Below are 25,586 nucleotides of genomic sequence, written 5' to 3' on the forward strand. Positions count from 1 at the left end.
TTTGGTGTAGTGCACACCTTTGGGAAGATCTGGAAAGAGCGGGGAATTTTAACTGGAAAAGGACAAAAGTTGATCCATGAAAACTTAATTGTCCAATCTCTAGATGCTCTTACATTACCTGAGGAAATAGCTGTAGTTCATGTACCCCTGGAGTATCCTATTCATTCTATTAAACCTGGTGATTGGGTATATGTAAAAACATGGCAAGATCACCAACTGAAACCTGTCTGGGATGACCCCTATTGTGTACTTTTGATTACAGACACTGCCGTGCGAACGAAAGAAAAGGAATGGAGCCACATCCAACAAATTAAACGAGCTGCTGAACCACAGACTAAAGACATTGATAATCTACCCTCCACCGGGCATGCTGTCCTTCATCCTTCTGATCTGAAAACTAAACTACGCCGGGAAAAAGTGCTGTAATGTTGTTTTTACCATTTACTGTATTGTTTACTTGTTGGTTCCCCGTTTTTGGGACATCCCTAAATTACTCACGATGTATTAAGTCCTCCTGGAATAGGGGCAGCAGAGGTGACAATTCTTTCACAGATATTGTTGGAATCTAGGGGCTAAAATATCACGGAATAGAGGACTATGCAACAATTTTTATATTTACTTCATGGTTAAGGGAAAAATATAAGGTAATTAGGTGGCAATCACAGCATGGAGCAGAGTTGGCTGAGTCCAGTAGGGGTAGAATTGTCTGAACCCAAATACAAGGGAGAGGAAATGGATGAAACGATTTAGGAGGGGAATGCTCAAACTGAAGGAGGTGTTGAGTGGCGCAGGAGACACAGAGCTGACCAGAACAAAGAATATCCTGTAAGAAACAAAGGGAATAGAAAGCCAGTCTAGGAAGAAGATTAAGGCATGAGGAGGTGTTAAGGAGAACAGAAGACATTGGCCAGACAGGAACAGAACGATGATTGGAAATATCTGGGGCAGGAATTGATTTCTGGTCAAAACAATAGGATGGTCTGATCTGGAAGATTTAAGATAAGAGGTCTACACCCGAGATAAACTGTAGAATAAGGAAATTGCTGGTGATATACTTTATGTAAAAATCTAGCAAAGGAAGCCAACTTTTGTCCTGTATGGTAAATTGTAGCTATATAAACTGAGCAGACTGGACAAAAGGGGTCAGTCTTGGGGAATAGCTCACTGTGCAGGTGACCTATGAACTAACGACTGACCCAGAGCTCTGTTAAGTTTTATTCTTGTGCTGTATAATAAACTGATTGTTGAATCGAATACCTTCTCCTATCACTTCATTCAACGAGCACGCTGGACTCAGATGACACATAACTAAATTGAGGGTAAGGTAAAGCCAGAGTCCGACAATTTGGTGACCCCGACGTGAAGAAGATGGAGAAGTGACGGAAGAGAAAAAGACGACACAACGGTCGATTGTGGTATGGTGATAACAACAAGGGACAACTCAACAAAAGAAGGTAAGCAGACGCCTGTTTAAACGAAGTTCTGCTATTGGCAACGATAAAATTGTGTGTTGTCACTACTCTGCAAAAGTCCTAGTAGAAGCCAAGGAATAAAACTTCAGGGGTTAGAGGCCCCTGTAGGTAACGGGGGTTAGAGTCCCCTGTAAGGAACGGGGGTTAGAGTCCCCTGTAGGTAACGGGGGTTAGAGGCCCCTGTAGGTAACGGGGGTTAGAGTCCCCTGTAGGTAACGGGGGTTAGAGTCCCCTGTAGGTAACGGGGGTTAGAGTCCCCTGTAGGTAACGGGGGTTAGAGTCCCCTGTAGGTAACGGGGGTTAGAGTCCCCTGTAGGTAACGGGGGTTAGAGGCCCCTGTAGGTAACGGGGGTTAGAGTCCCCTGTAAGGAACGGGGGTTAGAGTCCCCTGTAGGTAACGGGGGTTAGAGTCACCTGTAGGTAACGGGGGTTAGAGTCCCCTGTAGAAACGGGGGTTAGAGTCCCCTGTAGAAACGGGGGTTAGAGTCCCCTGTAGAAAACGGGGTTAGAGGCCCCTAGTAGAGATCTCGAGATATTAGTGTAGACACTTGGCCAAATAGAATACGGTACATGGTGTTATAGTTATTTGGTTTAGTAGTGTATAATAAGTATTTGTTTAAGGATAGTGTATTATAGTAGTGTATAATAAGAATTTGTTTAAGGATTGTATATCTTGGGTAATAGTTATTGGTTAAGTATTGTGTACAGTGTGCTGCGGGTGTTTATAATAACGTGTGAAGGGACGAAGTAGATTGCAGGGTGGCAAAATCCTACCAGGGGAGAGACCCATTGAAGTACGAAGTCGGAAGGGTTAAAAATCGGAACGTAAGATGGAAGGAGTAAGTGGGGATGTATGGCAAAAGTTCAGGGAAGACAGATGGGTTCCCCCATCTGTAAACCGACAGTGGGAAAGAACAAGGAATCAATTACTGGGAGGATTACTGAAGGGAGAGGAGGTACAAGCTATGAAACGGTACGAACAGATATGGAAAGAGCTGCAGAGTCAGGGGAAGGTACCGCTGGGGTTTGAAAAGATCCGGCTTGTAATGTACTTGGGAGAAGCCGAGAGGGAAGTGGCAAAGGAGGTACAGGAACATGAGGCAAAGGGACAGGGATCTATATAGAATAGAAGAAGGCTTAAACAGCAGAAGGAAGCGAAGGAACAGAGAAGGGCAGATTTACATAATATGACATTGGCTTGCATGGCTGTGGAAGTGAACCTTCAGCATGCTACTAAAAAGGCATCCCCTATCACAAAGGAGAAAACGGGAGAGGAGATGACGGGGGAGGTTAAGCCGTCAGCCCCGCTATATCCAAAGTTACCAGAGACATTGCCACCACCTTATCCGATTCCCCAGATGCCAACGATGCAGATAAGTGAGGGAATAGTGAATGTCACTGAGTTAGCAGGTCCAGAACTCCAGGAGGCGAAGGAGAGACTTAAGAGTGTTGTGCAGGAGAGAGAGGAGGAAACAAAGGAATTGATGAACGAAATACAGAATGATATATGTGCAATTAGGGAAACTAGTAGGTGCCTGGGAAAAACAGATGAGAGAGAACAGGGACAAGAAGAGGAGAATAGGAGGGGAAGTGACCCAGTGAGTGTCAGATGGGAGCGGGAGAGAGGGCAAGACGAGGAAAATGAGATAGCTAGTGTAAGTGTGGAGAGTGAAGATGAGGAACAGCCAGTCATGATCAGGGGAAGAATGGTCACACACAGAAGACAGGGTCAGGAAAACCCTCGTTCCCCTTTGGGATACGCGTTGCGAGACAGGGAGGAAGTATGGCTTCCAGAAAGGTATAGACAGATGCTGTTAATTTATAAGGGTCTGCAAATTGGGGAAAGGTATCAACCCTTCTCATTCACCGACATGAATTGTATTTTGGACAAAAGGCCACCTCCGACTGAGGGAGGTGGAGCGTGGATGGGAAAGTTCTGCCAATATACGATGGGACATAAGATAGCCATAGGGGATTGTAGAGCATTATTAGGGAAGCAGCTTGGGCTGTGGGAGGTACAGCAGGTAGAAATGGTCGCAGGAATCACTAGCTGCCCCGATGCCGAGCCATTTGCCAAACATGCTACGGTAATAGGAGGGGCAATGCGGGATAAGTTTCCCATTCCCCCCGGGGTCATGCAGTCCCTGACCTTTTCCATAAAGGAGGATGAGGAGATCTCGACTTTTTTGAGTCAGTGTAAGGAGAGTTGGACGGATAAAGCAGGAGTACACCCAGCCACAGATCCCTTGCAGACTACACTCTTTAGGGCTGCAGTAATGAGTGGACTGCCAGCTGTAGTTAGGGAGGCATTAGAGAATAACCCTGATATTCCTGGCTGCTCGAGTGAGCAATGGGAAAAACATTTGACCCATCACATGAAACGTTACAGGGCTAAGCAAAAGGAGGACAAACAAACTACGGAGTCGGCACAAGTGCAACTCCTTAAGCTTCAATTGGGAGAAGCTAGGAAAAACGAGGCAAAAAAGAATTCCTCAAAGGGTGCGAACCAGATGATTCAGCAGCCACCACAAGGGAATAATACGAATTGGCCCCAAATTGGGCACTGGGTCCCACCTATGGGGGCAGAATTGAAGGTCCAATGCGGGGATTCCGAGAAAGAGGGAGAGGTCGGGGTGTTCCACGAATGCCGCCAGCCGTATGATTCAGATGTGGTCAACCAAGACACTGGAAGAGAGATTTCCCCCTAGTTTGGGGTCCTCAGGACACTGGGGGAAGGGGATATGGACCACCACAATATGAGCCTTGGGTCCAGCCCCAGAGTTCGTCAGAGACATCAGGCACCCCATGCGGCTCTCGCTCCAAAGGGACAATTCCCATCGCTGACGGAGGAGGAGCCATATTACCAGCAGTGATGGGGCCTGAGCACCCAAGAGCAGGTTAGGTTGGCAGACCCCTTCCTGCAGATTAAAGTAATGGACATGGAAGTATCCTTTTTAGTGGATACGGGAGCCAGATTTTCAACACTCATTGGTGCTGAGTTTCAAGCTAAAACATCATCCTCTAGCGTCCAGCTGATAGGGTTCTCGGGTACACCAGAAAATCTGCCGTTTTCTACACCGCTAGTCACTTCTGTGGCAGGACAGACTTTCACACATCAATACATTTTGTCAGCCAGATGCCCTACTAATCTTTTGGGCAGAGACCTGCTGGTCAGGTGCGGAGCATCGATCCTTTGCGGACCCAGCGGAATAGAGATCACCTTTCCAAATGGATATTCTATGAACTGTTCATTAACTACACTTCATTCCAGTTCTCAGATGTTGTTGGCAGCTGCTGGAGGATCCGCGTCTGAGGGACTATGGGCTGACATTTACTGAGGGCTGCTGGAACCAGAGGACCCACAGAAGGGAGGGCTGCTAAAGCTTTATAATCAATGGAAGCCGTGGATCCAGACGTTACACCCATATACCCCTCCCTCGGACCCCCTCTATGTGACCCTCTTTTACGATAGAGATGGGGATGAAATTTATCAGCATGCCTTTTATGAAGAGGTAGAGGGCAGGCAATGGGAAATTAATTCGGACTACATAGTGGTAGGAAAGGAGGGAGTGGCAGCTACGGTAGCACTGACATCTGAACAGATGGAGTGGTATGTGATGGCAGGTGAGGCTGTTCCGCATGTCACCCTTGCAATTGGCACTACTCACCAGGCAAAAGATTTGGGACCGATGTGTCAGAACTTGATGTCCTTAAGGGATTGGTCCGATACCCAAATACCGACAGTGCAGTTCTCCTCATCTGGTCAGGCGTACAGGATTTTGTACCCTTCAAATGATCGGGTCCTCCTTGAGCATAGGCAGATTGAACGCTTGCATGGTAGAGAAAGGATGGATCATCCCGACTCTGCCCCTATGTTAGATTCTATCCCTGAGGTCCTTTGGTCAATGGGACCAGCAGACGTGGGGTTTTGCCAGCAGGTTGATCCCATAACCTTTGAACTTTCAGATTATACTCCCATTTGGCAGACACAGTATCCCCATAAACCCGAGGCTGAGGTGGGTCTGGCAAAGGCCATTGAGGGCTTAATGAATTTAGGGGTGTTGGAGCATTCGTGCTCAAGTTGGAATACACCCATCTTACCTGTTCCGAAACAGGAGACGGGCAAATATCGGATGGCCCATGATTTAAGACGCATCAATGGTATTGTGCGAACACCCACAGTTCCAGTACCGAACCCATATACTGCCATGACTGCTTTAACCCCTGGTTCTCTTGCATAGATTTAGCGAATGCTTTCTTTTGTTTGCTGCTGGCAGAACAATTAAGAGATGTGTTTTCTTTCACATATAGAGGTAGAAAATTACGTTATACTAGACTTCCGCAGGGCTTTATCTTATCTCCAGGGATTTTCAATCAGGTTTTGAAGGAACAGCTGGGGAGTTTAGTACTGCCAGGTGGGGTAGTTCTGATCCAGTACGTAGATGACATCCTATTGGCAGCACCTGATCATGCTTCCTGTTTGGAGGCCACACGTCTCCTGCTGATGCAGCTGTTCAAGACAGGATTTAAAGTCTCTCGCTTAAAGTTGCAATGCTGCAGACAGGTGGTCTCCTTTTTAGGTAGAATGGTCTCAGCGAAAGGTACAGGGATTTCCCCTGCACATCGAACAGCGATACTACATCATCCAAAACCAAACAGTTAAGGAAATGCTTTCATTTTTGGGCTTGACAGGTTATAGTAGGCAGTTTATCCCATCGTATGGTGAGTTGACACATCCACTGCGAACTTTGGTGAATGAGCAGGGGATGAGGAATCTGGGAGCTACACTTGATTGGACTGCACAGGGTGAGATGAGTTTTATTCTACTTAAGCAAGCTCTTACAACAGCTATAGATTTGGCGATTCCAAATTATAAACAACCTTTCTTTTTGGATTTTTCTGAAAAAGCACACACAATTAATGGTGTTCTTTTTCAGAAAAAAGAGGGTGGAAGATGTGTGCTCATGTATGTGAGTATCACACTGGATCCGACGGAAGACAGACACCCACCATGTGCGAGACATGCAGCAGGAGTAGCAAAGATTCTACAAAAGGTGGCACACGTAGTGATGGGACATGGCCTGACGGTATTAACAACACATAGTATTGTAGCATTTGTGAGCTCGACAGCATTTACAATGACTTCGCTAAGGCAGACGAGACTAGAAAAGATCCTGAATGCTCCAAATGTTACATTTACCCATGAAGGCATTAACATGGCAGACAATATGGGAGAGGGAGTACCACACTGCTGTGAAAAGAGGGTAGTAAAGGATATTAAAATAAGACCTGACTTACAGGCTACACCCTTGAGAGAACCAGATGAGACCTTATTTACAGATGGTTGTTGTTACAGACACCCCACAGATGGATTGAAGGCCGCCTATGCGGTGGTACGAAAAACTACAGGAGGATTTGAAGAAATCATTACAGGGACAGTGAGAGGAAAGGAATCAGCACAACTGGCAGAACTACAGGGAATGATAGCAGCATTAGAATGGGCAGAAGGGAAGGAGGTCAATATATATACAGATTCGGCATATGTGGTATACAGGTTGAGCTTAGTCGATGGATTAGAAGTGGGTTTTGACAGCAGCAAGGACCCCAATTAAACACGAGAAGGACGTTAGGAAACTGGCTGAGGCCCTCCTGAAACCAAGGGCATTAGCAGTTATTAAATGTAAAGGACATGATAGAACAGATACGATGGTAGCTCGGGGAAATCAGGAAGCAGACATGGCCGCAAAAAGGGCAGCAGGATACGGCCCTCAGTTTATTATGACACAGGCAGACAGAACGGCACATGACTTATTGCCACCGTGTGAGGTAGAAGTAATAATTCAAGAACATGCGAAGGCATCACCTCAGGAAAGGATGGTATGGGAGGAAAGGGGGGCAACCGTGGAGATCGACTGACGGTAGGCCAGTTTTACCATCTGGACTCATGAAACCCCTCCTAGAGGAGGCGCATGGGTTAACACACTGTGGAAAGAAGCAGATGATAAGGTATTTGATACATTGGTGGCACCCCTTCCTGCCGGCAATGGTGGAGAACCATATCAGAGAGTGTGAGGTATGTATAACTTTCAATGTCAAGGCGACTGTGAAACTGCATGAAGGACAGTTTCCGTTGCCTAAGTTACCAGGACAGGAAATTGAAATTGATTACACGGACATGATTGAGAGGGCAAGTGGCTATCGATACCTCTTACTAGCAGTAGATGTGTTCACAGGGTGGCCGGAGGCAATCCCTGCCAAAAGAGAAGATGCAAAGATGGTAAGTAAGTTCCTGATCAACCAGTATATTCCGAGACACGGATTCCCTAGAAAAATTAGGTCAGATAATGGAAGTCATTTTAAGAATAAAGATCTACAGGAGGTAGAAGCGATGTTGGAGTTAAAACATGCCTTTGGAACGGTGTATCATCCACAATCCCAAGGAAAAGTGGAGAGAATGAACCAAACAATAAAAGGTAAGATCGGGAAAGTACAGGCACGGACCAAATTAAATTGGGTGGATGCGCTGCCCCTGGCATTGATGTCAATAAGGAGTTCGGTAAGTTATGTGACAGGATTTACTCCGTATGAACTACAAACGGGGCACCAGTTTCCAGGACCTGGAGCCGGGATTCATACCACAAAGGAAGAGGTAAGTCCAATGAAATGTAAGCTTTATGATAAACTAACAGCTCTGGTATCAGCTTTTTCACAACAGGTTACAAGTACTGAACGGAAAGGTGAAACCCCAATACCATCAGCTGCGGAGAGGGTTCTGTTAAAGGTGATCAAGAGAAAGTGGTCGGAGCCCAGGTGGACAGGACCCTACAGAGTGGTGGAGAGAACGTCCCACGCGGTTCGACTACTGGGAAAAGGAGAGACGTGGTATCATTGGAGTCGGTGTACAGCAATGGACCCACCGACACGGACACTGGAACAGATTCGAACGGAGGTGACTGAGAACCTGTGAAGCAACTACGGACTAAGAACTTTTTGAACGGGTCCCTTTAAAGAGATTATTGGATTGCAGTGACTGTATTTCAGTATTTGAAGTGATATTTCTATATTGAAGTCAACAGAATTTAGGGGGCTGTGATGGACACTATGTGGGGACTATGGGTGATGTTGTTCCTAGCCCTTGAAGCATCTGGAGAAGGAAACAACTGTACAAAGTGTTTGTGGTCAGCCTGGGAGGCCTATAACGAACCGAAACAGTACTTTGCGGATTGGACTGACGTTCCTGAACACTGTGTTGGGGCCCCCACTGGACTGATATGTGTTCATAATGGCCAAGTTTGTGAGGTTAAGTTTAACAAGGGGTTGGAGATGCCGGTCCTTGCAAAAACTCCTGAGGTCTTGGTCCCATAAGTTAACTGGTGGTGGGTCTCATTTTCATGAGACCAAAAGGGGGACTGTTGGAATCTAGGGGCTAAAATATCACGGAATAGAGGACTATGTAACAATTTTTATATTTACTTCATGGTTAAGGGAAAAATATAAGGTAATTAGGTGGCAATGACAGCATGGAGCAAAGTTGGCTGAGTCCAGTAGGGGCAGAATTGTCTGATCCCAAAATACAAGGGAGAGGAAATGGATGAAACGATTTAGGAGGGGAATGCTCAAACTGAAGGAGGTGTTGAGTAGCGCAGGAGACACAGAGCCGACCAGAACAAAGAATATCCTGTAAGAAACAAAGGAAATAGAAAGCCAGTCTAGGAAGAAGATTAAGGCATGAGGAGGTGTTAGGGAGAACAGAAGACATTGGCCAGACAGGAACAGAACGATGATTGGAAATACCTGGGGCAGGAGTTGATTTCTGGTCAAAACAATAGGATGGTCTGATCTGGAAGATCCGAGATACACCCGAGATAAACTGTAGAATAAGGAAATTGCTGGTGATATACTTTATGTAAAAATCTAGCAAAGGAAACCAACTTTTGTTCTGTTTGGTAAATTGTAGCTATATAAACTGAGCAGACTGGACAAAAGGGGTCAGTCTTGGGGAATAGCTCACTGTGCAGGTGACCTATGAACTAACGACTGACCCAGAGTTCTGTTAAGTTTTATTCTTGTGCTGTATAATAAACTGATTTTTGAATCGAATACCTTCTCCTATCACTTCATTCAACGAGCACGTTGGACTCAGACGACACATAAACTAAATTGAGGGTAAGGTAAAGCCAGAGTCCGACAATATAAAGTATAGTCATAGTGGGATATGGGTTAATATAGGATCCCAACATGGACCAGGGGTACAGAACGGCTCTAGAGTAGATTTGATTTGTATTTTGACCTCTACAGGTATTAAAGAGAGGAGGTTTAAAGGGATAGCACAAAGGAGATGGTGGGACAAAGACAGACAGAATGGTAGTCAGGATTGTACATGTGGCAGAGATAGAGTTAATACATATGCTAATGTTCACAGACAGGCTGCAATTCACAGGTTAAGTGACAAGAAACACCCCTCCCCAACTTGGTCTCCTGTAAAGCATCCTTTGGGTCACACAGACATTTGAAATGTTAAAAAAAACCACCACTGTAAGGGGAGTTCCAGCTGTAAACGAAATAAGCTGCTCCAGAATACTAAAACTGCTTGGCATTTAAATCGTTTAATCAGACTCCAGGCAGCCTTGGAGATCATCACTGAACAGATAGCAATGGCCCTGAATTTAGGGGCTGAAGAAAAACGACAGATACGAGCCACAGTTCAACAAAACCGCCTGGCTCTCAATTACTCGTTGGCTGCTGAAGGCAATGTTTGTGAAAGACTGGTTAAGGACAATGCTCACAATGGTCAGGCGGTTAAAGACACTTCTTCAGGAGTTTGAAAATCTTCCCATGCCCAGGTTCAAATGTGGCAATCCTTGGTCCAGTGTGGGATGGACTAGACTTTTTATTGGTAACTGGAGTCTGATACCCACAGCCCTTATAGCAGCTGGACTCGCTATTCTGACCATTATGGTGCTCCCCTGCCTAAAGACTTGTGTGCAGTATTAAATTCATCGAACCCCTCGTCAGAGCACTATAACCCAAAGGATGTATGTTTCCCTAATTCTGTCTAATGATGCTGAGACTGCAGTTCGTTTACTGCAAGTAATACATTTCAGTTGAGAGATCAGTAATACTGATCTAAAAGAAAAGTGAGGATTGTAAGAGATGAGTAAAACTGATATAAAAATATGAAGATGAGGAAACTAATATAGATAAATGGGTAAATGAATAAAGCCAGTATGAACAGGATAAGAAATGGATATTAGAATGTAGGAAGTAGAGTTAGTCTGAATAAGATAAGGGTCTTCTAGCCCTAGATAGAATTATATGTAATTAGTAAGCCCTAGACAGTATTAGCAAGTTCTACATATGAAGAGGTTGTAGCCCTGAGGGTCGGGAAGGTGTAAATTAGAACAAAGACAGGTTTGTGAATAAGGACAATGAGGATAATGACATGATGAGACACCGACAGGATACCCCCTGGTCCTCCAAGTGCACAGAAACAGCACGTAGGCAGACAGGATTGCCTAATGCCAAACCTATCCAGGAGGCAGAAGAATGTAAGGGGGAGGGTATTCCTATACTGAAATAAACTGTATAAAAGTTGGGTGAGCCCCAGTGTATGTGTGTATTCCCAGGGTAAGGGGAAGCACACAACTTTGCATTGTTTGTATAATAAATGTTCTTTGTTCTCAATTTTTGTCTGGAGCAATTTCTGTGAAGGTACATCTGTTTCTGTTGGTTGTTTTTCCAGACTCTTTTGTGTAGTCTTCCAAAGGCGCTATTTGCCTTGGCGAGTCTGTTGTCTATCTCATTGTCGATCCTTGCATCTGATGAAATGGTGCAGCCGAGATAGGTAAACTGGTTGACCGTTTTGAGTTTTGTGTGCCCGATGGAGATGTGGGGGGGCTGGTAGTCATGGTGGGGAGCTGGCTGATGGAGGACCTCAGTTTTCTTCAGGCTGGCTTCCAGGCCAAACATTTTGGCAGTTTCCGCAAAGCAGGACGTCAAGCGCTGAAGAGCTGGCTCTGAATGGGCAACTAAAGCGGCATCATCTGCAAAGAGTAGTTCACGGACAAGTTTCTCTTGTGTCTTGGTGTGAGCTTGCAGGCGCCTCAGATTGAAGAGACTGCCATCCGTGCGGTACCGGATGTAAACAGCGTCTTCATTGTTGGGGTCTTTCATGGCTTGGTTCAGCATCATGCTGAAGAAGATTGAAAAGAGGGTTGGTGCGAGAACACAGCCTTGCTTCACGCCATTGTTAATGGAGAAGGGTTCAACTGACTGAACCCTTCAACAACCAACTGAAAAACCTCACAAAGATAAGCGTATACAGAGCCGTTGTCATACCCACACTCCTGTTCGGCTCCGAATCATGGGTCCTCTACCGGCACCACCTACGGCTCCTAGAACGCTTCCACCAGCGTTGTCTCCGCTCCATCCTCAACATCCATTGGAGCGCTCACACCCCTAACGTCGAGGTACTCGAGATGGCAGAGGTCGACAGCATCGAGTCCACGCTGCTGAAGATCCAGCTGCGCTGGATGGGTCACGTCTCCAGAATGGAGGACCATCGCCTTCCCAAGATCGTATTATATGGCGAGCTCTCCACTGGCCACCGTGACAGAGGTGCACCAAAGAAAAGGTACAAGGACTGCCTAAAGAAATCTCTTGGTGCCTGCCACATTGACCACCGCCAGTGGGCTGATAACGCCTCAAACCGTGCATCTTGGCGCCTCACAGTTTGGCGGGCAGCAGCCTCCTTTGAAGAAGACCGCAGAGCCCACCTCACTGACAAAAGGCAAAGGAGGAAAAACCCAACACCCAACCCCAACCAACCAATTTTCCCTTACAACCGCTGCAATCGTGTCTGCCTGTCCCGCATCGGACTGGTCAGCCACAAACGAGCCTGCAGCTGACGTGGACTTTTTACCCCCTCCATAAATCTTCGTCCGCGAAGCCAAGCCAAAGAAAAAAAAAACATCTGTTTCTAACAGGGGGATCTAAAAAGGGGGTGGGTAGAGAGAAGCCTTTTCTTGTACTATCTTAATCAAACAAAGCCTCCTTATTGTGTCAACTGAACTGTGATGATGGGCTGCAGTCACTCAAAACAGAAGAAAGGAAACTGAAGACTATGACTGAAAAAAATATCTTTAAGTTATATCAGTAGAGCTACTGGACAAAAACAACTCACAAAGAAAAATGGAAGATGGAAGTCAATAAACCGAGCCCCAAGTTATCAATGCAGGAGTTCCTAGGCACAGTTATTTTCAACTACTTCACCATAAGGTCACAGGTAGAGGTGTTTGCAGATGATTGCAAATACTTCTTTCCACAGCTCCTCAACAAATGCAATGGCCTATCTTGCAACATTCACGCACAGTATAATAAATGGGAAGTATCATTTATGCTACAAAGTGACTGTTTGAAACAAAGGAGTTTAACCTTAGTATTGCCATTCACCGAATCAACATCATCAATGCCCAGGTCTCCATTGATCAAGAACACCACAGAATCACACACATAAGTACAGTCGCTGACAAGATCTGTTGAGAAGCTGGTGTCTCGCCTTATGACACCCCAAATCCTTTCCACCTTTTACAAAGCACAAGCCATAAGTGTGATTGAATTCTCTCCACAGCTGAATTAATGCAATTTTGGCAAACTATCAAAAAGCTTGATCAAGAACAAACCATCCTTCTCGACCGGCATCCCAACAATTGCCTGAACTAGGAGTGCACAGTGGATGCACAGTATACTATCTGCAATGTTCACTACAGGCTGCTTCAAAACTGCTTCTAAACCTATGACCTCTACCACCAAAGACACCACAGTGTGATTTAAAACTGCAATTAATTTATGACTCTTTTTCTCATCACTGGCAGAACCAAGTACAATGTAAGGAGTTTTCGTAAGTTGGACCACCTGAGGATGATGATGACTTTAGTTTCCACGAGCATTAGATGCAATTAATGCAGTCAGGAGTGAGGAATTCTTCTCAGTAGCAGTCATTTGGGATCCAGGGTGACTTATTTCAACTCCAGTTTTATGGGTTATAAGATAGCTGATCAGGCACTGAGGGAACTACTGACTACAGATGAGGCAGGAAGCGCATGGGCACTCCTTAATGGTTTACATGGGTCTTCTGTGTGCTCCCAATGTATGGACACCACGCTCTCTACAATATCCAAAATAATCACTCTCCATTTTGAGAGGTCCTGGACCAGAGATTGCTTGGAGTTGGTGGCACATTATTTGGGGAATTTTGATCAGATAACCTCTTTCCACAACAGCTCAGCATGGAATATCTGCTTCAGTGATGTGCCCTACCCAAAATAGCCAATTGAGTGTAAACTTGGGCTCTAGTTTTGGGGGTGTTAGCCTGGGAGAAGAAATGAATGTGATATGCCTATTAGTCTAGTTAATTTGGAGGATTTTGCGAAGATGTTGTAAGGTATATGTATCATTCTGCTGAGATAGAACAGCTGCATGGAGTACAAGATCTTGTTTAATTTTTCATAAAGTGGCACATTGATCTTCCAACTGATGGATTATTAGAACTCTATTTTGTTTTATAGAGCATAAACTAATAATGTAGTTTTATAATCTGCTTAATTCAGGTCATTCAGTAAAAAAAAACAATAGTGTGAAATGAAAATAACTTCCTCAGAAAGTACAACAGGCAGGGTTGTGATCTCTCACTGTAAAACTTTTAATGAAAATCTAAACAGCTCAGCTGCCTTATTTTATTCTAAAACTTCTTTCCCCTGCCTCCAAATGTGAATGGCCCCTGATCACCACTCTTGTACAATGTACAATGATGTCGGCCACGTGGCTGGATACTCCTTCATTTGCATTTCCTTTCCCTAGCCAATTTTCCGAGACCCATTGACTGAATAGTTGTCTCCAGTGACCAGTTCTAAACATGGTATACGTGATTGCATTTTTCTCCCTGACAAGATTTATTACACTATTTTCGCAGTCCATTTAATGCAAATAATCATGGGGTGAATTCCGAGGCTTTTTTTAAATCTATACACTACCACTCTTTCCTGCAAATATGGGACAACTGATTTAAAATAGCCTAAAATGCACAGTTAAAAATTGTTACAATTTGTTTAATTTGCTTAAGAACAAGTGGCATGGTTGGTGTAGCGGTTTGCAGTGTCAATGATAGGGACCTAGTGTTTGAATCCTGCACAGTCTCTAAGGAGTTTTACATTCTCCCCATGTCTGCATGGGTTTTTCCCAGGACTCCGGTTTCCTCCCACAATTCCAAACATACCTGGGGCGTAGGTTAATTGGGTGTAAATTAGGCGGCACGGACTCATGGGCCGAAATTGCCTGTTACCATACTATATGTTTGAATTCAACTTTTTAAAAAAAAATCATAAAATGATGTGTTTCTTAAAAGAACCTAAAAAATGAGGTTTCAACTGTTGCTGTTAAATTCCAAATGTAAATTCTCCTTCCAGATGTCTATTTCTCTTTACATTTGGTATATGGGCTTGCTTCAAGGTATGGTGGACAAGATTAGTTATTTTGAAGAGGAAGAGGGAAATTTTTAATATTAGGGGAGAAGGTTATGAAGTTTGTGAAAGGGGAACAAGACTGTGAAACTGTCAAATTAATCAGCGACAGAGACGTGGTCCATGGGAGAGATAGAAGGTTGGAAAGGGGGATAGTGGAAGCTGTTGGAGGGAAAAATTTTGTTGTATTCCAAGCATACTGTGTTTCTTCTGAGTCAGATCTGTGCACCAAAGGTATTTTCTTTTTTTAATTTTTTTTTTGTCAATGTTATAAAATGATCATTTTTGTATCAGACAGTGAGAAATCAGTTAAACTGAAAATACGATCTTACCAGAAATCACAATTAATGTCAACAGGCGGAAGCTGTTATTTTGTACCTGTGGGCTTTGCCTGCATGCCCAGTTCACACTTCCATGCGATTCCTGTATGTGAAGAATGGATCAAATAGCATTCTTTTTTTTAAAATCTGCATTAAAATAAACCTTAACTGTAGAAATTCCAACGACACTCAAATCCAAATGTATTAAATGTTAGAACAATAGTCATGGCAATTGGTTTATTGAGTTATACGACACATATGACATCGACTATTTGGTCCTTTTGTGTCCTGCAGCATCAACTTTTTTTTTCAAACTCTTATTTTTGGATACCCAGACAGTACACGAATAACAATTCACCTCCTTTCTGAAGTCACGCTTCCTTGTAGACACAGCAGGGCCATTGACGAACAAAATATCAGAGCCATTCAACAGCCAATCCCATTCAACAGAGTAGCACAGTTAGCTTAGTGATTAGTGCAATGCTGTTACAGCACAAGTGATTGGGGGAAACAGGTTCGAATCCTGTGCTGTCTGCATGGACTTTGTACGTCTCCCCATGTCTGCATGGGTTTCCTATGGGTGCTCTGGTTTCCTCCTACTCTTCAAAGCATACTGGGGGTTGTAGGTCAATTAGGTGTAATTGGGTGGCATGTGCTTGTGGGCCAAAAGGGCTTGTTATCGTGCTGTATGTCTAAATTTTAAAAAAATTTAAAAATCAAATGTGAAAACCAGAAACCCTTTGCATGTCCTTGCTTGAGGAATATTAAAGTAGTATATTATATAGATGTTTCTTCATCGTTCAAATGAATGTTTGCTATGGTTGTAGTAATTACAAATATTAAAAAAGGTTCTTCAGTTTATTTATCTATTTTATTTCCACACATTGTCAAGTGGCTGAAAATGTATTTCAGACATTTGTGAAAGGATATTTTAAAGTTTTATAATCATGAAAATGCCACAATTTCCATGGGTTCTGTTTCCTGTGTGATTGCTGGATTACGGAATTGACTTTGTAGTCTAAATGTAAAAGGCATTTGTCTCAGGGTAAAACAAATTAAGCTCCGTGGTTCTACTAAAGCTTCATGCAACCAACTGTGCCATGGTGTTGCTTGCTGGGAGAGGGAATTGGTGATTAGTTAAGTAATCATAAAGGATGTTAATAAGTGGGAGATCTGGGCCATGGAGGAAACCTGTTACTGAATGGACTGCAGAGTGAAGTAAGTTGGAGGGGATGAGTTGGGGGAGAGATCAAGGAAACACTCCTGCTCCGCCTGCCCGAGAAGTCCATGAGAATGCCATATATGGAATTGCCTTCTGACTGTGCTGTTAATAGATTATTAATTTATCAAGTTTTGTATTTCAATAACTATTATCGCTGTACTTCTGATAGTCTAGCCTGTTGAAATGGGTACCATTGTGTAAGTTCAACAATTCAAAAATTCCTGTTTATTGTTGATTTGTCTCCTCTTTGCCTTCGAGAAGAAGTGGAATGGAGAGGTGGAGGGCAAAGATAACAAGCATTCTGTGTAAAAAACTGAGATTATTTAGATAGAAAATTCCCAAACATACATAAGTTAGTAAAAATATAATAGGCATTGTTGTATGGACTCGTACAGCTCAGGAACAGGCCCATCAGCCCACAATATTCTTAAGGACTCTACTCACCTGGGCCATCATTTGTTTGACCTGTTGCCCTCGGGTAGACTATATAGATTCATTAAATCACAGACGATCCGACTCAAGAACAGTTTCTATCCCAGAGCCATTTGAGAATTAAACTCCGCCAATTAGTATATTTTGTATTGTTTTAATGCTGTTTAATTTTTCTTGTTTTTTGTTTTATATGCTCTTGTATGTTGTATTTATTAGTTCCACGGTTGTGCTTTTTAATTTTGTTGTGTTTTCTTACACAATGACAATAAAGTACTTACTTACTTTGTAGAAGAACTCAAACACTTAAGGTTTACCTCTAACAAATCTGCACTGGCCATCCTATTACTAATTCATTACAAATTAGATTTCATAATGCCTTCACAATAATCATTTGTAGTTTTCCCACACAGACAGAATTTTTTCAATTACTTTTTATGTTATTCACTATTCTTTTGTCATGTTTTGTGGTCACCTTGTTCCCTTCCAAATTTCTCCTTCTCCTGCAAGTTTTATAATTCTAATTGTGTAGCCGCATGCTACTCTAAAGAAGACACACACACGTAGTGTAGTCAGGTTAAGCTCTATGTTTTATTGGGGGCTCAGGCCCAAATTTTATTCTCGCGCCATTCCTGCCTTTTCCCCCTTTACTGACATCACGACCCACATAACAAATGCGGGTTTCCCACGCGTGAGTACTCTCCTGCATAACAATTCCCTTCTTCCATGCACGCTACCCCTGTCTATTGACTGTGCAGCAAGACCATCACCATTTTAGGGTCACTGGCCTTTAAGCTGTCCTTGCCATTCGCCTGCCAGTTCGCCTGTTGGAGCCAATGTCACTGAGTGGGCTGCTGGCCTTTGGTTGCGCTTGCCGCCCAGAGAGCCAACTTGATTGCAGCAGGCCACCATAATTAAGTATTTATCATCTATTGAATACTTTTTCCTGAAGTCAATTTCCTTTGTTCTTCAGGGGCTTCTAACTTTGATCACCCTTCTTGTAGAATTGTGCTGAATGTGAGTTATCATTGTGGTTTGTGGTCATAACTTAAACAAAATTATTTTTAATAGATAACTTAGCAAAATACATTGTCTATATATGGTTGTGTATATAACTAAATACACTGTAATAAATAAAATAACCAATTTACAGTTTCAAATCATTTGCCTAAAGCAATTAAATTATTGTGGAAAAAATTGTGGATTAGGTGGTGAATCTCTTCTCTTTGGCTTGGCTTCGCGGACGAAGATTTATGGAGGGGGTAAAAAGTCCACGTCAGCTGCAGGCTGACGTGAATAGTAAACAATTAAACAAGTACTAACATTCTCTCTTATGTAAATATAGCATTAGAATCAACAAATGCCAATATGTTTTCATTTGATTACATTTTGCTTTATCATTGCAAGTGTGGTTACTGTTTCTTTCTTTTGACAAATTTATTAATTATCAGAGGTTTTACTGTTGCATCCCTTCTTCCTTCAATCAATCTCCTAAAACCAGCAGATTAATAATGCATGAGGCAAAAGTTGCATGGTTCCTTTCACTATACATATAAAAAATATAATCACTCACCATTTTCATTGCACATTCAGTCCATAAGACTTTGGTTTTCAATCCTCTTGGCTTTGCTGTGACCAAAATTCTTCAGTTAATTCTTAAATAGTCAGAGCATAAAACCCCACCTCTAGGATTTCCTGAAGTAATTAATGTTAATATAGGACTGGCCCACTTCTGCTTTTCTGAGTGTTTTTGTGTGCATGCAGGAAATTTATCATGATTGATTTTTTTTTCATTTCCACTTGATGATATTAGCAGGGATCCAAGAAACTGAGGCATATTTTAAATTATTCTGTTATTTTGGCCTCAAAAGGAGAGAGAAGGGAAATGCAGATACACTTTTCTCTCTATTCTCCAGGTTTTTCTATTAGCAACAACTTTGTAGTTTCTGATTGGAATGACTAAAATATAATCTTCTGTTTTAATATGGTGTAATGATGAGGTACAGTAGTATAGTGATTTTTAGATTTAAAAAATAGCCATTATATCTATCAATAGAGCCCAAGACCATGTATGTCCCAGGCTTATGTCTCTAGTTGATTCCTTTTGCAGATTAATTTATGCTTTGTTACAAATTACACTGATGGAATTTGAAGTGAAGCAAATAAAATGCAGCTACTCTTCTCATTTTGACCTAATGAGTAGAGAGGAAAGATATGAGTTTAGCTTTGAAGGACTATGAGACAAGTGAAGAAAATCCCTAATAGATTGCTATTGAATGAGGGATAATAGTGGCTAGCTTCAATTGTGTAGAACATCTTTTATATAATCCTGGGGGAGGAGCAGACTGCTTGGACAATAAGCCTCTTTTCCACCCACTCCCCCACCACCACCACCCCCTCCCTCAGTAATTTTCATAAGGGAGGGTAAGAGTGTAGGGAGCAAAGGTATGCTTAAAGAGAAGTGGATAAAAGTTTTAGCCTTGCTCCGTGTAAAATTGGAAACTATTTGTATTGAGTGCTTTGTTAGAGGATTGGAGAAGAGAGTTGTAACCATTAAATGAGAACATAGAACATTACAGCACAGTACAGGCCCTTCGGCCCTCAATGATGTGCCGATCTATAATATTCCTACCAAAAAAATACTAAATCCTTCCTACCTCATAACACTCTATTTTTCTTTCATCCATGTGCCTATCTACTAATCTCTTAAATACTTATAATGTTTCAGCTTCCACCACCACCCCTGGCAAAGCATTCCAAACACCCACAACTCTGTATTTAAAAAAAACATACACCTGATGTCTCCCCTAAACTTCACTCCCTTTGCTTTGTAAAGATGTCCTCTAGTGTTTGCTCCTCCCACCCTGGGAAAAGGGCACTGGTTGTCCACCTTATCTATGCTTCTCATAATCTTGCAGACCTCAATTAAATTTCCTCTCGTCTTTCTATGCTCCAAAAAGAAAAGTTCCAGCTCTGCTAAACTTGCCTTATAAGACTTGTTTCCCAATCCAGATAACATCCAGGTTAATCTCCTCTACATCTTCTCTATAGCTTCTATACCCTTCCTGAAATGAGGTGTCCAGAACTGAACACAATACCCTAAGTGTGGTCTCACCGGAGGTATGTAGAGGTGCAACATGACCTTTTGATTCTTTTTTTTAATTTTATTTTTTATTTTTCACACTATGAACAATATTAACCAAAATACACACAAACATTTCCCTCTTGAATATAGTGTCATTTTCTCCCCTTTTTACCCGCTCCCTTCTCCCCCTCCTTCCCACCCCCCTCCCTACCCACTAAACATATACAATACAATACAATAAACCCATTAAACAATGCCATCACACAATGAAAATAATCAAGAAAATTGTGTCATCTACTTTTACACACTGGGTCAGTTCATTTTGTCTTCTTCTCATTCTATCATTTAGGCCCTCTCTGTTGTGTTCCATGTATGATTCCCAAATTTGTTTGAATACTGTGACTTTATTTGTTAAATTATATGTTATTTTTTCCAATGGAATACATTTATTCATTTCTATGTACCATTGCTGTACTCTCAGGCTCTCTTCTGATTTCCAGGTTGACATTATACATTTATAGCCATTAATGAAGAAATTACAAGATGACTTAGAACATTGGAAAGATTTACCACTAACACTGATAGGAAGGGTAAATTGCATTAAAATTAATATCTTCCAAAGGATAAAATACCTATTTCAATCGTTACCAATTCCCTTAACAGAGAAATTCTTCAATGAGCTAAAGAAAATAATAAGGAAATTCTTATGGAAAGGGGGGGGGGAAACCGAGGATAGCGCTAGATAAATTAACAGAATGGTACAAACAAGGGGGCTTACAGCTACCAAACTTTAAGAATGATTATAGAGCAGCACAATTAAGATACCTATCAGATTTTTGTCAAACAAGGGAAAAACCAGATTGGACCAGGTTAGAGCTAGATAAAATAGGGGAGAAGGTACCAGAACATATACTTTATAAGTGGGATGAAAAACTGGTGCAACATAGAAGTTCACCAGTACTGCACCATCTGCTCAACATTTGGAAAAAGATTCAAATAGAAATGAAAAAACTACCAAAATTATTATTGACGCAAAATCAACTAATCCTTTTCACAATAGATAACCTTTCCTTTAGAGAATGGGAGAGAAAAGGGATCAAAAGAATAGAAAATTGTTTTTCGGGAAATAATTTATTATCTTTTGAACAAATGAAGGACAAATATGGTATAACTCACGGTACAATGTTTGCATACCACCAACTGAAAACCTACTTAAAGGACAAATTGGGAAGCAGGCTGAGGTTACCAGAAGGAAGCAGCTTTGAATATGTGATTACAGACACAATGATAATTAAAAGATTTATAACAAACATGTACATCAAGCTGCAAGAGAAAGAGAATGATGAAATAAGCTGTAAACCCACCATAAAGATAAAGAATGAAACATGGGAAAATCTATGCTCCGGAACTATGAGAAATACAATAAGCACAAGGTTACGCATGATACAATATAATTGTACACCACGCCCCAAAAGTTAAATAAATGGGACCCAACAGTACCAGATAGATGTTTTCACTGTAAGAAGGAAACGGGAACAACAGTACATGCAATTTGGGCATGTGAGAAAGTGGAAAAGTTTTGGGAAGATCTAAATCAGGTATTAAATAAAATCACAAAAAGCAACATACCAAAAAATCCAGAGATCTTTCTTGTAAGTAACATAAGAAGTAAAGAATTAGGCTTCAAATTGGATGAAGAATAAAAAAGATTTATTATGATAGCCTTAGCTGAAGCAAAGAAATGTATAATGTATAAACTCATTCCCCTGACTTATGGGAAGCCCAGCATCCCATAAGCCTTATCAACTATCCAATCAACCTTCACAGCAACTTTGAGAGATATATGAAATAGTACCCTAATGTCCCTCTGTTCCTCCACTCTGCTAAGTATTAATCCTGTACCCACCCTTTAGGTTTGATCTTCCAAAATGCATCACTTCACATTATCCGGATTGAACTCTATCTTCCACTTTTCTGTTTAACTCTGCATCCTGTCTATATCCTTTTGTAACCTACCTTCAACACTATTCACAACACCTCCAAACTTTGTATCATTGGGCAAACTTTATGACACATCCCTCCACTTCTTTATCTAGGTCATTGATAAAAATCACAAAGAGCAGGGGTCCTAGAAAAGATCCGTGTGGTACTCTACTAGTCATTGACTTCCAGGAAAAATACTTTCTATCCACTACTACTCTGCCTTCTGAAAGCTAGCCAAATTTTAAAAGTTGCCTAATACCATTGTTATTTTAAATCTGTATCCCCTAGTTTTAGATTCTCTAGTATGGGAAAGAATTATGACTATTTGCCTTGTCTACACCCTTCACAATTTTAAAAACATCTCAAAGGACCACCTCAACCTCCTGTGCACCTACAGTCTAGATAATTTCTCCAAAAGCACTTTTCGCAATTCAATGTCATACATATATATCTTCAATAATTCAAATCTTAATCCTGAATTATTCCTGACACACAAAAAAAATCAAAATGTTCTTTGTAACACAATGTCATATGTAGATATATAAATATATTCCTGAAAGAATATACCACATAAAAAGTAAATACATCAGTTATTAATCATTTATACATTGCATTATATATTAATCCCCCCTCCCCAATATTAAACAAAAAACAATGAATTTAAAAAATTAAAAAATAGTCCAAAAGCACTAATCAAAACTCAATATCATACTATATCTTCTAATAATTAAAATATTACTTCTCAATTACTCCCAACTTCTCTTAAGAAAACACAAAAAATTCTCAAAAATATTAGTAGCATATTATTATGTTATGTATAAACATATCCTTCGAAAAAATGTAATCTTCAATTAATAATTAATTATAAATATAACTTTCCACCTTGTATGTGATCTCATGTTAATCTCTTTGTGTGATGCCTGCATCCTGGTGGGCTATTCATATTTTAGTTGGCTCCAAGGATCCTACATGAAATGAATTTAGGGAGAGAATACATTTGTTCTCAACTTCATGTCAGAATAATTCTTGAGGTCTCACCAGATATTTCTTCCATTGTGTTATTAGATATTTTACAGTCACATTCTGAAGCCAAAAACAAGGTATTTATTGGAGGTGCATTGTAATCTGTCAACATGTTAGATCTAAAGATTGAAGACTCATTTCTAGGTTGCTAAATACAGACTTTGTAATAAAATGTTAATGTTTCCTTTCTCAGAAAGCTGTCTGTATTTTCACTTTTAAACTGTCTTGAATTAAATGAATTCAGGTATGAAAATAAATGAAATAGGTATTGCTTTCGATAATGCAGCATCTCAAATGTTCATCACTATTTACAATCTAAATCATTATTTTTGCCAGAGTGGAAGCCCTAGTGTTCCATTATGTTGCACAGGCAATACTCCGGAGTCTCTCAGCATTGTGACTGTTCTGACCTTTGTTATCCAAATCTGACTCATTATCTGACTTGGTGATCTTACTGCTAACATCTTGGCTTTTAATTTGAGGAAGTCATGTTTCATTATTCACATCCATGTGTCAATTCTGTTGAGTATTACTTAACATTTTCTCAATGTTGATGAAATTGTTGCAAAAAGCTTATTTCCTCTGATATTAATGAACAAATATGAACAGAACTGCTGTCCTTTCTGTGAAATTACTCATCACATCTGTCTTGTTCTATTGTCAAAAAATATTGCTTTAAAATGATTATGATTGCTACAACATAAACAGTTTAAAAATCAAGACTGACACATCATGGACATGGTATATTGTAGGAAAAGATATTAAACTGAGGACCTGGCTGTTGTTCACAGCCAAGCGTGGTCGGTCCACCTTGCTGGCTCCTCTCAAAGAACTGTTTGGTCGTGAGATAAACCAGCAAGGCAGACCGACAATGTTTGGCAAGAGATTGGAGCTAGCAGCTTCAACTATCAAGCACCAAGAAGACTCCGATAAGGCACAGCAGGTCCCCACCCCATCCTCCCAATACACAAAGAAAATACCCCTTCGCGCTTATAGCCAGCTGGCATGAAAGGGCCTACTGACTATGCTTGATAAAGGCTTAATGAATTGCTCTGCAATCAATAGTGTACTGACGCATAGTTCATTTCCTGTTTTTGATTTCTTATTTACACTCCAAACAAAACTAATTGGAAGTTGCATCAGAGTTGACTAACACTACTCCCCCTCATTACAGAAAATAAATTAAGATAGAGAATATTTTTTCCACTGTTAGTATGTAATTCCTCCAGAGATGATTGCAAGTTTGCTCTATTGAAAGGACAAAAAGAGCTGAGCAAATGATGGGAAGTGCTTTTAAACTGAGTGGGTGGATTTCACAGTGGGCACATGTATTAAAGCCTTGAAAACCATCTGCAGTAGAAACATGAACCCAATTGCAAACAAATTTTTAACTGAAGTTCATTGAGCAAAAATCAAGAGAGATCTGCAGGAGAAATCTGTTGGTAATCTAAATATGTTAATTGCTTATTAAGAGCAGTGTGCTCTGTCCTCCGATCACTAAAAGTTTTCAGTTTGAACTTGGTGAAAGCAGGATAACTGGACAGTGGCCAAGTTGGTGACAATAATATGACATTCCCAGTTCCAAAAACTTGCATCTGTTTTCCTGGAATGCTGAAAATGTTATTTTCACTAGATTTGTATCTATTGTAGAGGCCTGAAAATGGGTGCTGATCACAGAGTAACCCTTTGAGATTCTGAAGAGAAGCAGGTTGAAGAACCATAAGAGTCCCAAGATCAATAGTAATTGACCCACCTGCAGCTGCACAAGAGAGGAGTCCTGGCAGAGGTGCAAGTAGCAGTACCTAAATGAAATGTACAGTGGCCATATTTCCTCAATGTATTAGACCCCAGAGTCCCAGGAAACTGAGATAATGGTGAACTTAGATCATGGCACCTGATCTTCTCAACAAGTCCTGCTGCCTGCTGGACACACTCTACATTTGTATGATTACACACTCTTGGGCCTCTCCCTAATAGAAAGAGGGAGAAAGGAGTGCTCCAGGGGGGTGGTGGATATTTTGATATTTTGGCTGTCTTTTGTAGATAGTGAGAGATATAGATGGAGTTCATGGAGGGAGGGCAAGTGAATAAATGCTCTGCTGCATTCATTACCTTCTGTAGCTTCTTCCAATCTGAGCAGAGCAGTGATGTAATGAGCAAGAATGCTTTCAATGGTGTACTGGTAGAAGTTGTTGAGGACATACTGAACTTCAGTTAGTGTGCTCTTTTGACTGCCAGGTCATTGGAAATAATTACACCAAATCACTTGAAGCTATCTACTCTTTTGACTTCAGCTCTGTTAATGTGGGCAGGTGTGTGTCTCTGCCCCCTATACTGAAGTCAATAATCATCTCCTTCATCTTAGTGACTTTAAAAGTGAGGTTATTATGTTGGCACAATGCACTAATCCCTTTTCTGTATTCCAACATGTGGGTTATTTGATACCTGACCCACGACTGTGGTATCATCGCCGAATTTAAAGATAACATTGTAATGGCATTTAGCTGTACAGTTGTGTGCGGGGAAGGCATGTTT

General features: G+C 41.5%; 1 protein-coding gene across 9 annotated transcripts in view; it reads right to left on the reverse strand.

Annotated features, from left to right (window-relative positions):
- The window catches only part of LOC138763639 (P-selectin-like), a 104,305-nt gene extending 85,660 nt beyond the window's left edge, over positions 1–18,645 (reverse strand). For 6 of the 9 annotated variants that reach the window (XM_069938126.1, XM_069938122.1, XM_069938120.1 and 3 more), the window contains exons 1-2: positions 18,534–18,644; positions 15,322–15,412 (exon numbers count right to left, since the gene is read on the reverse strand). In XM_069938126.1, coding sequence (XP_069794227.1) covers positions 15,322–15,412; positions 18,534–18,542 — 100 coding nt within the window. In that variant the 5' untranslated portion in view covers positions 18,543–18,644. Of the gene's footprint in view, positions 1–9,266; positions 9,343–15,321; positions 15,413–18,533 lie in introns of those variants that run through there. The other 3 variants (XM_069938125.1, XM_069938124.1, XM_069938121.1) reach the window with 2 other exon arrangements.
- Between the last annotated feature and the right edge of the window lie 6,941 nt (positions 18,646–25,586).

The sequence above is a fragment of the Narcine bancroftii genome, chromosome 5, assembly GCF_036971445.1.
Source record: "Narcine bancroftii isolate sNarBan1 chromosome 5, sNarBan1.hap1, whole genome shotgun sequence".
Lineage (NCBI taxonomy): Eukaryota > Metazoa > Chordata > Chondrichthyes > Torpediniformes > Narcinidae > Narcine > Narcine bancroftii.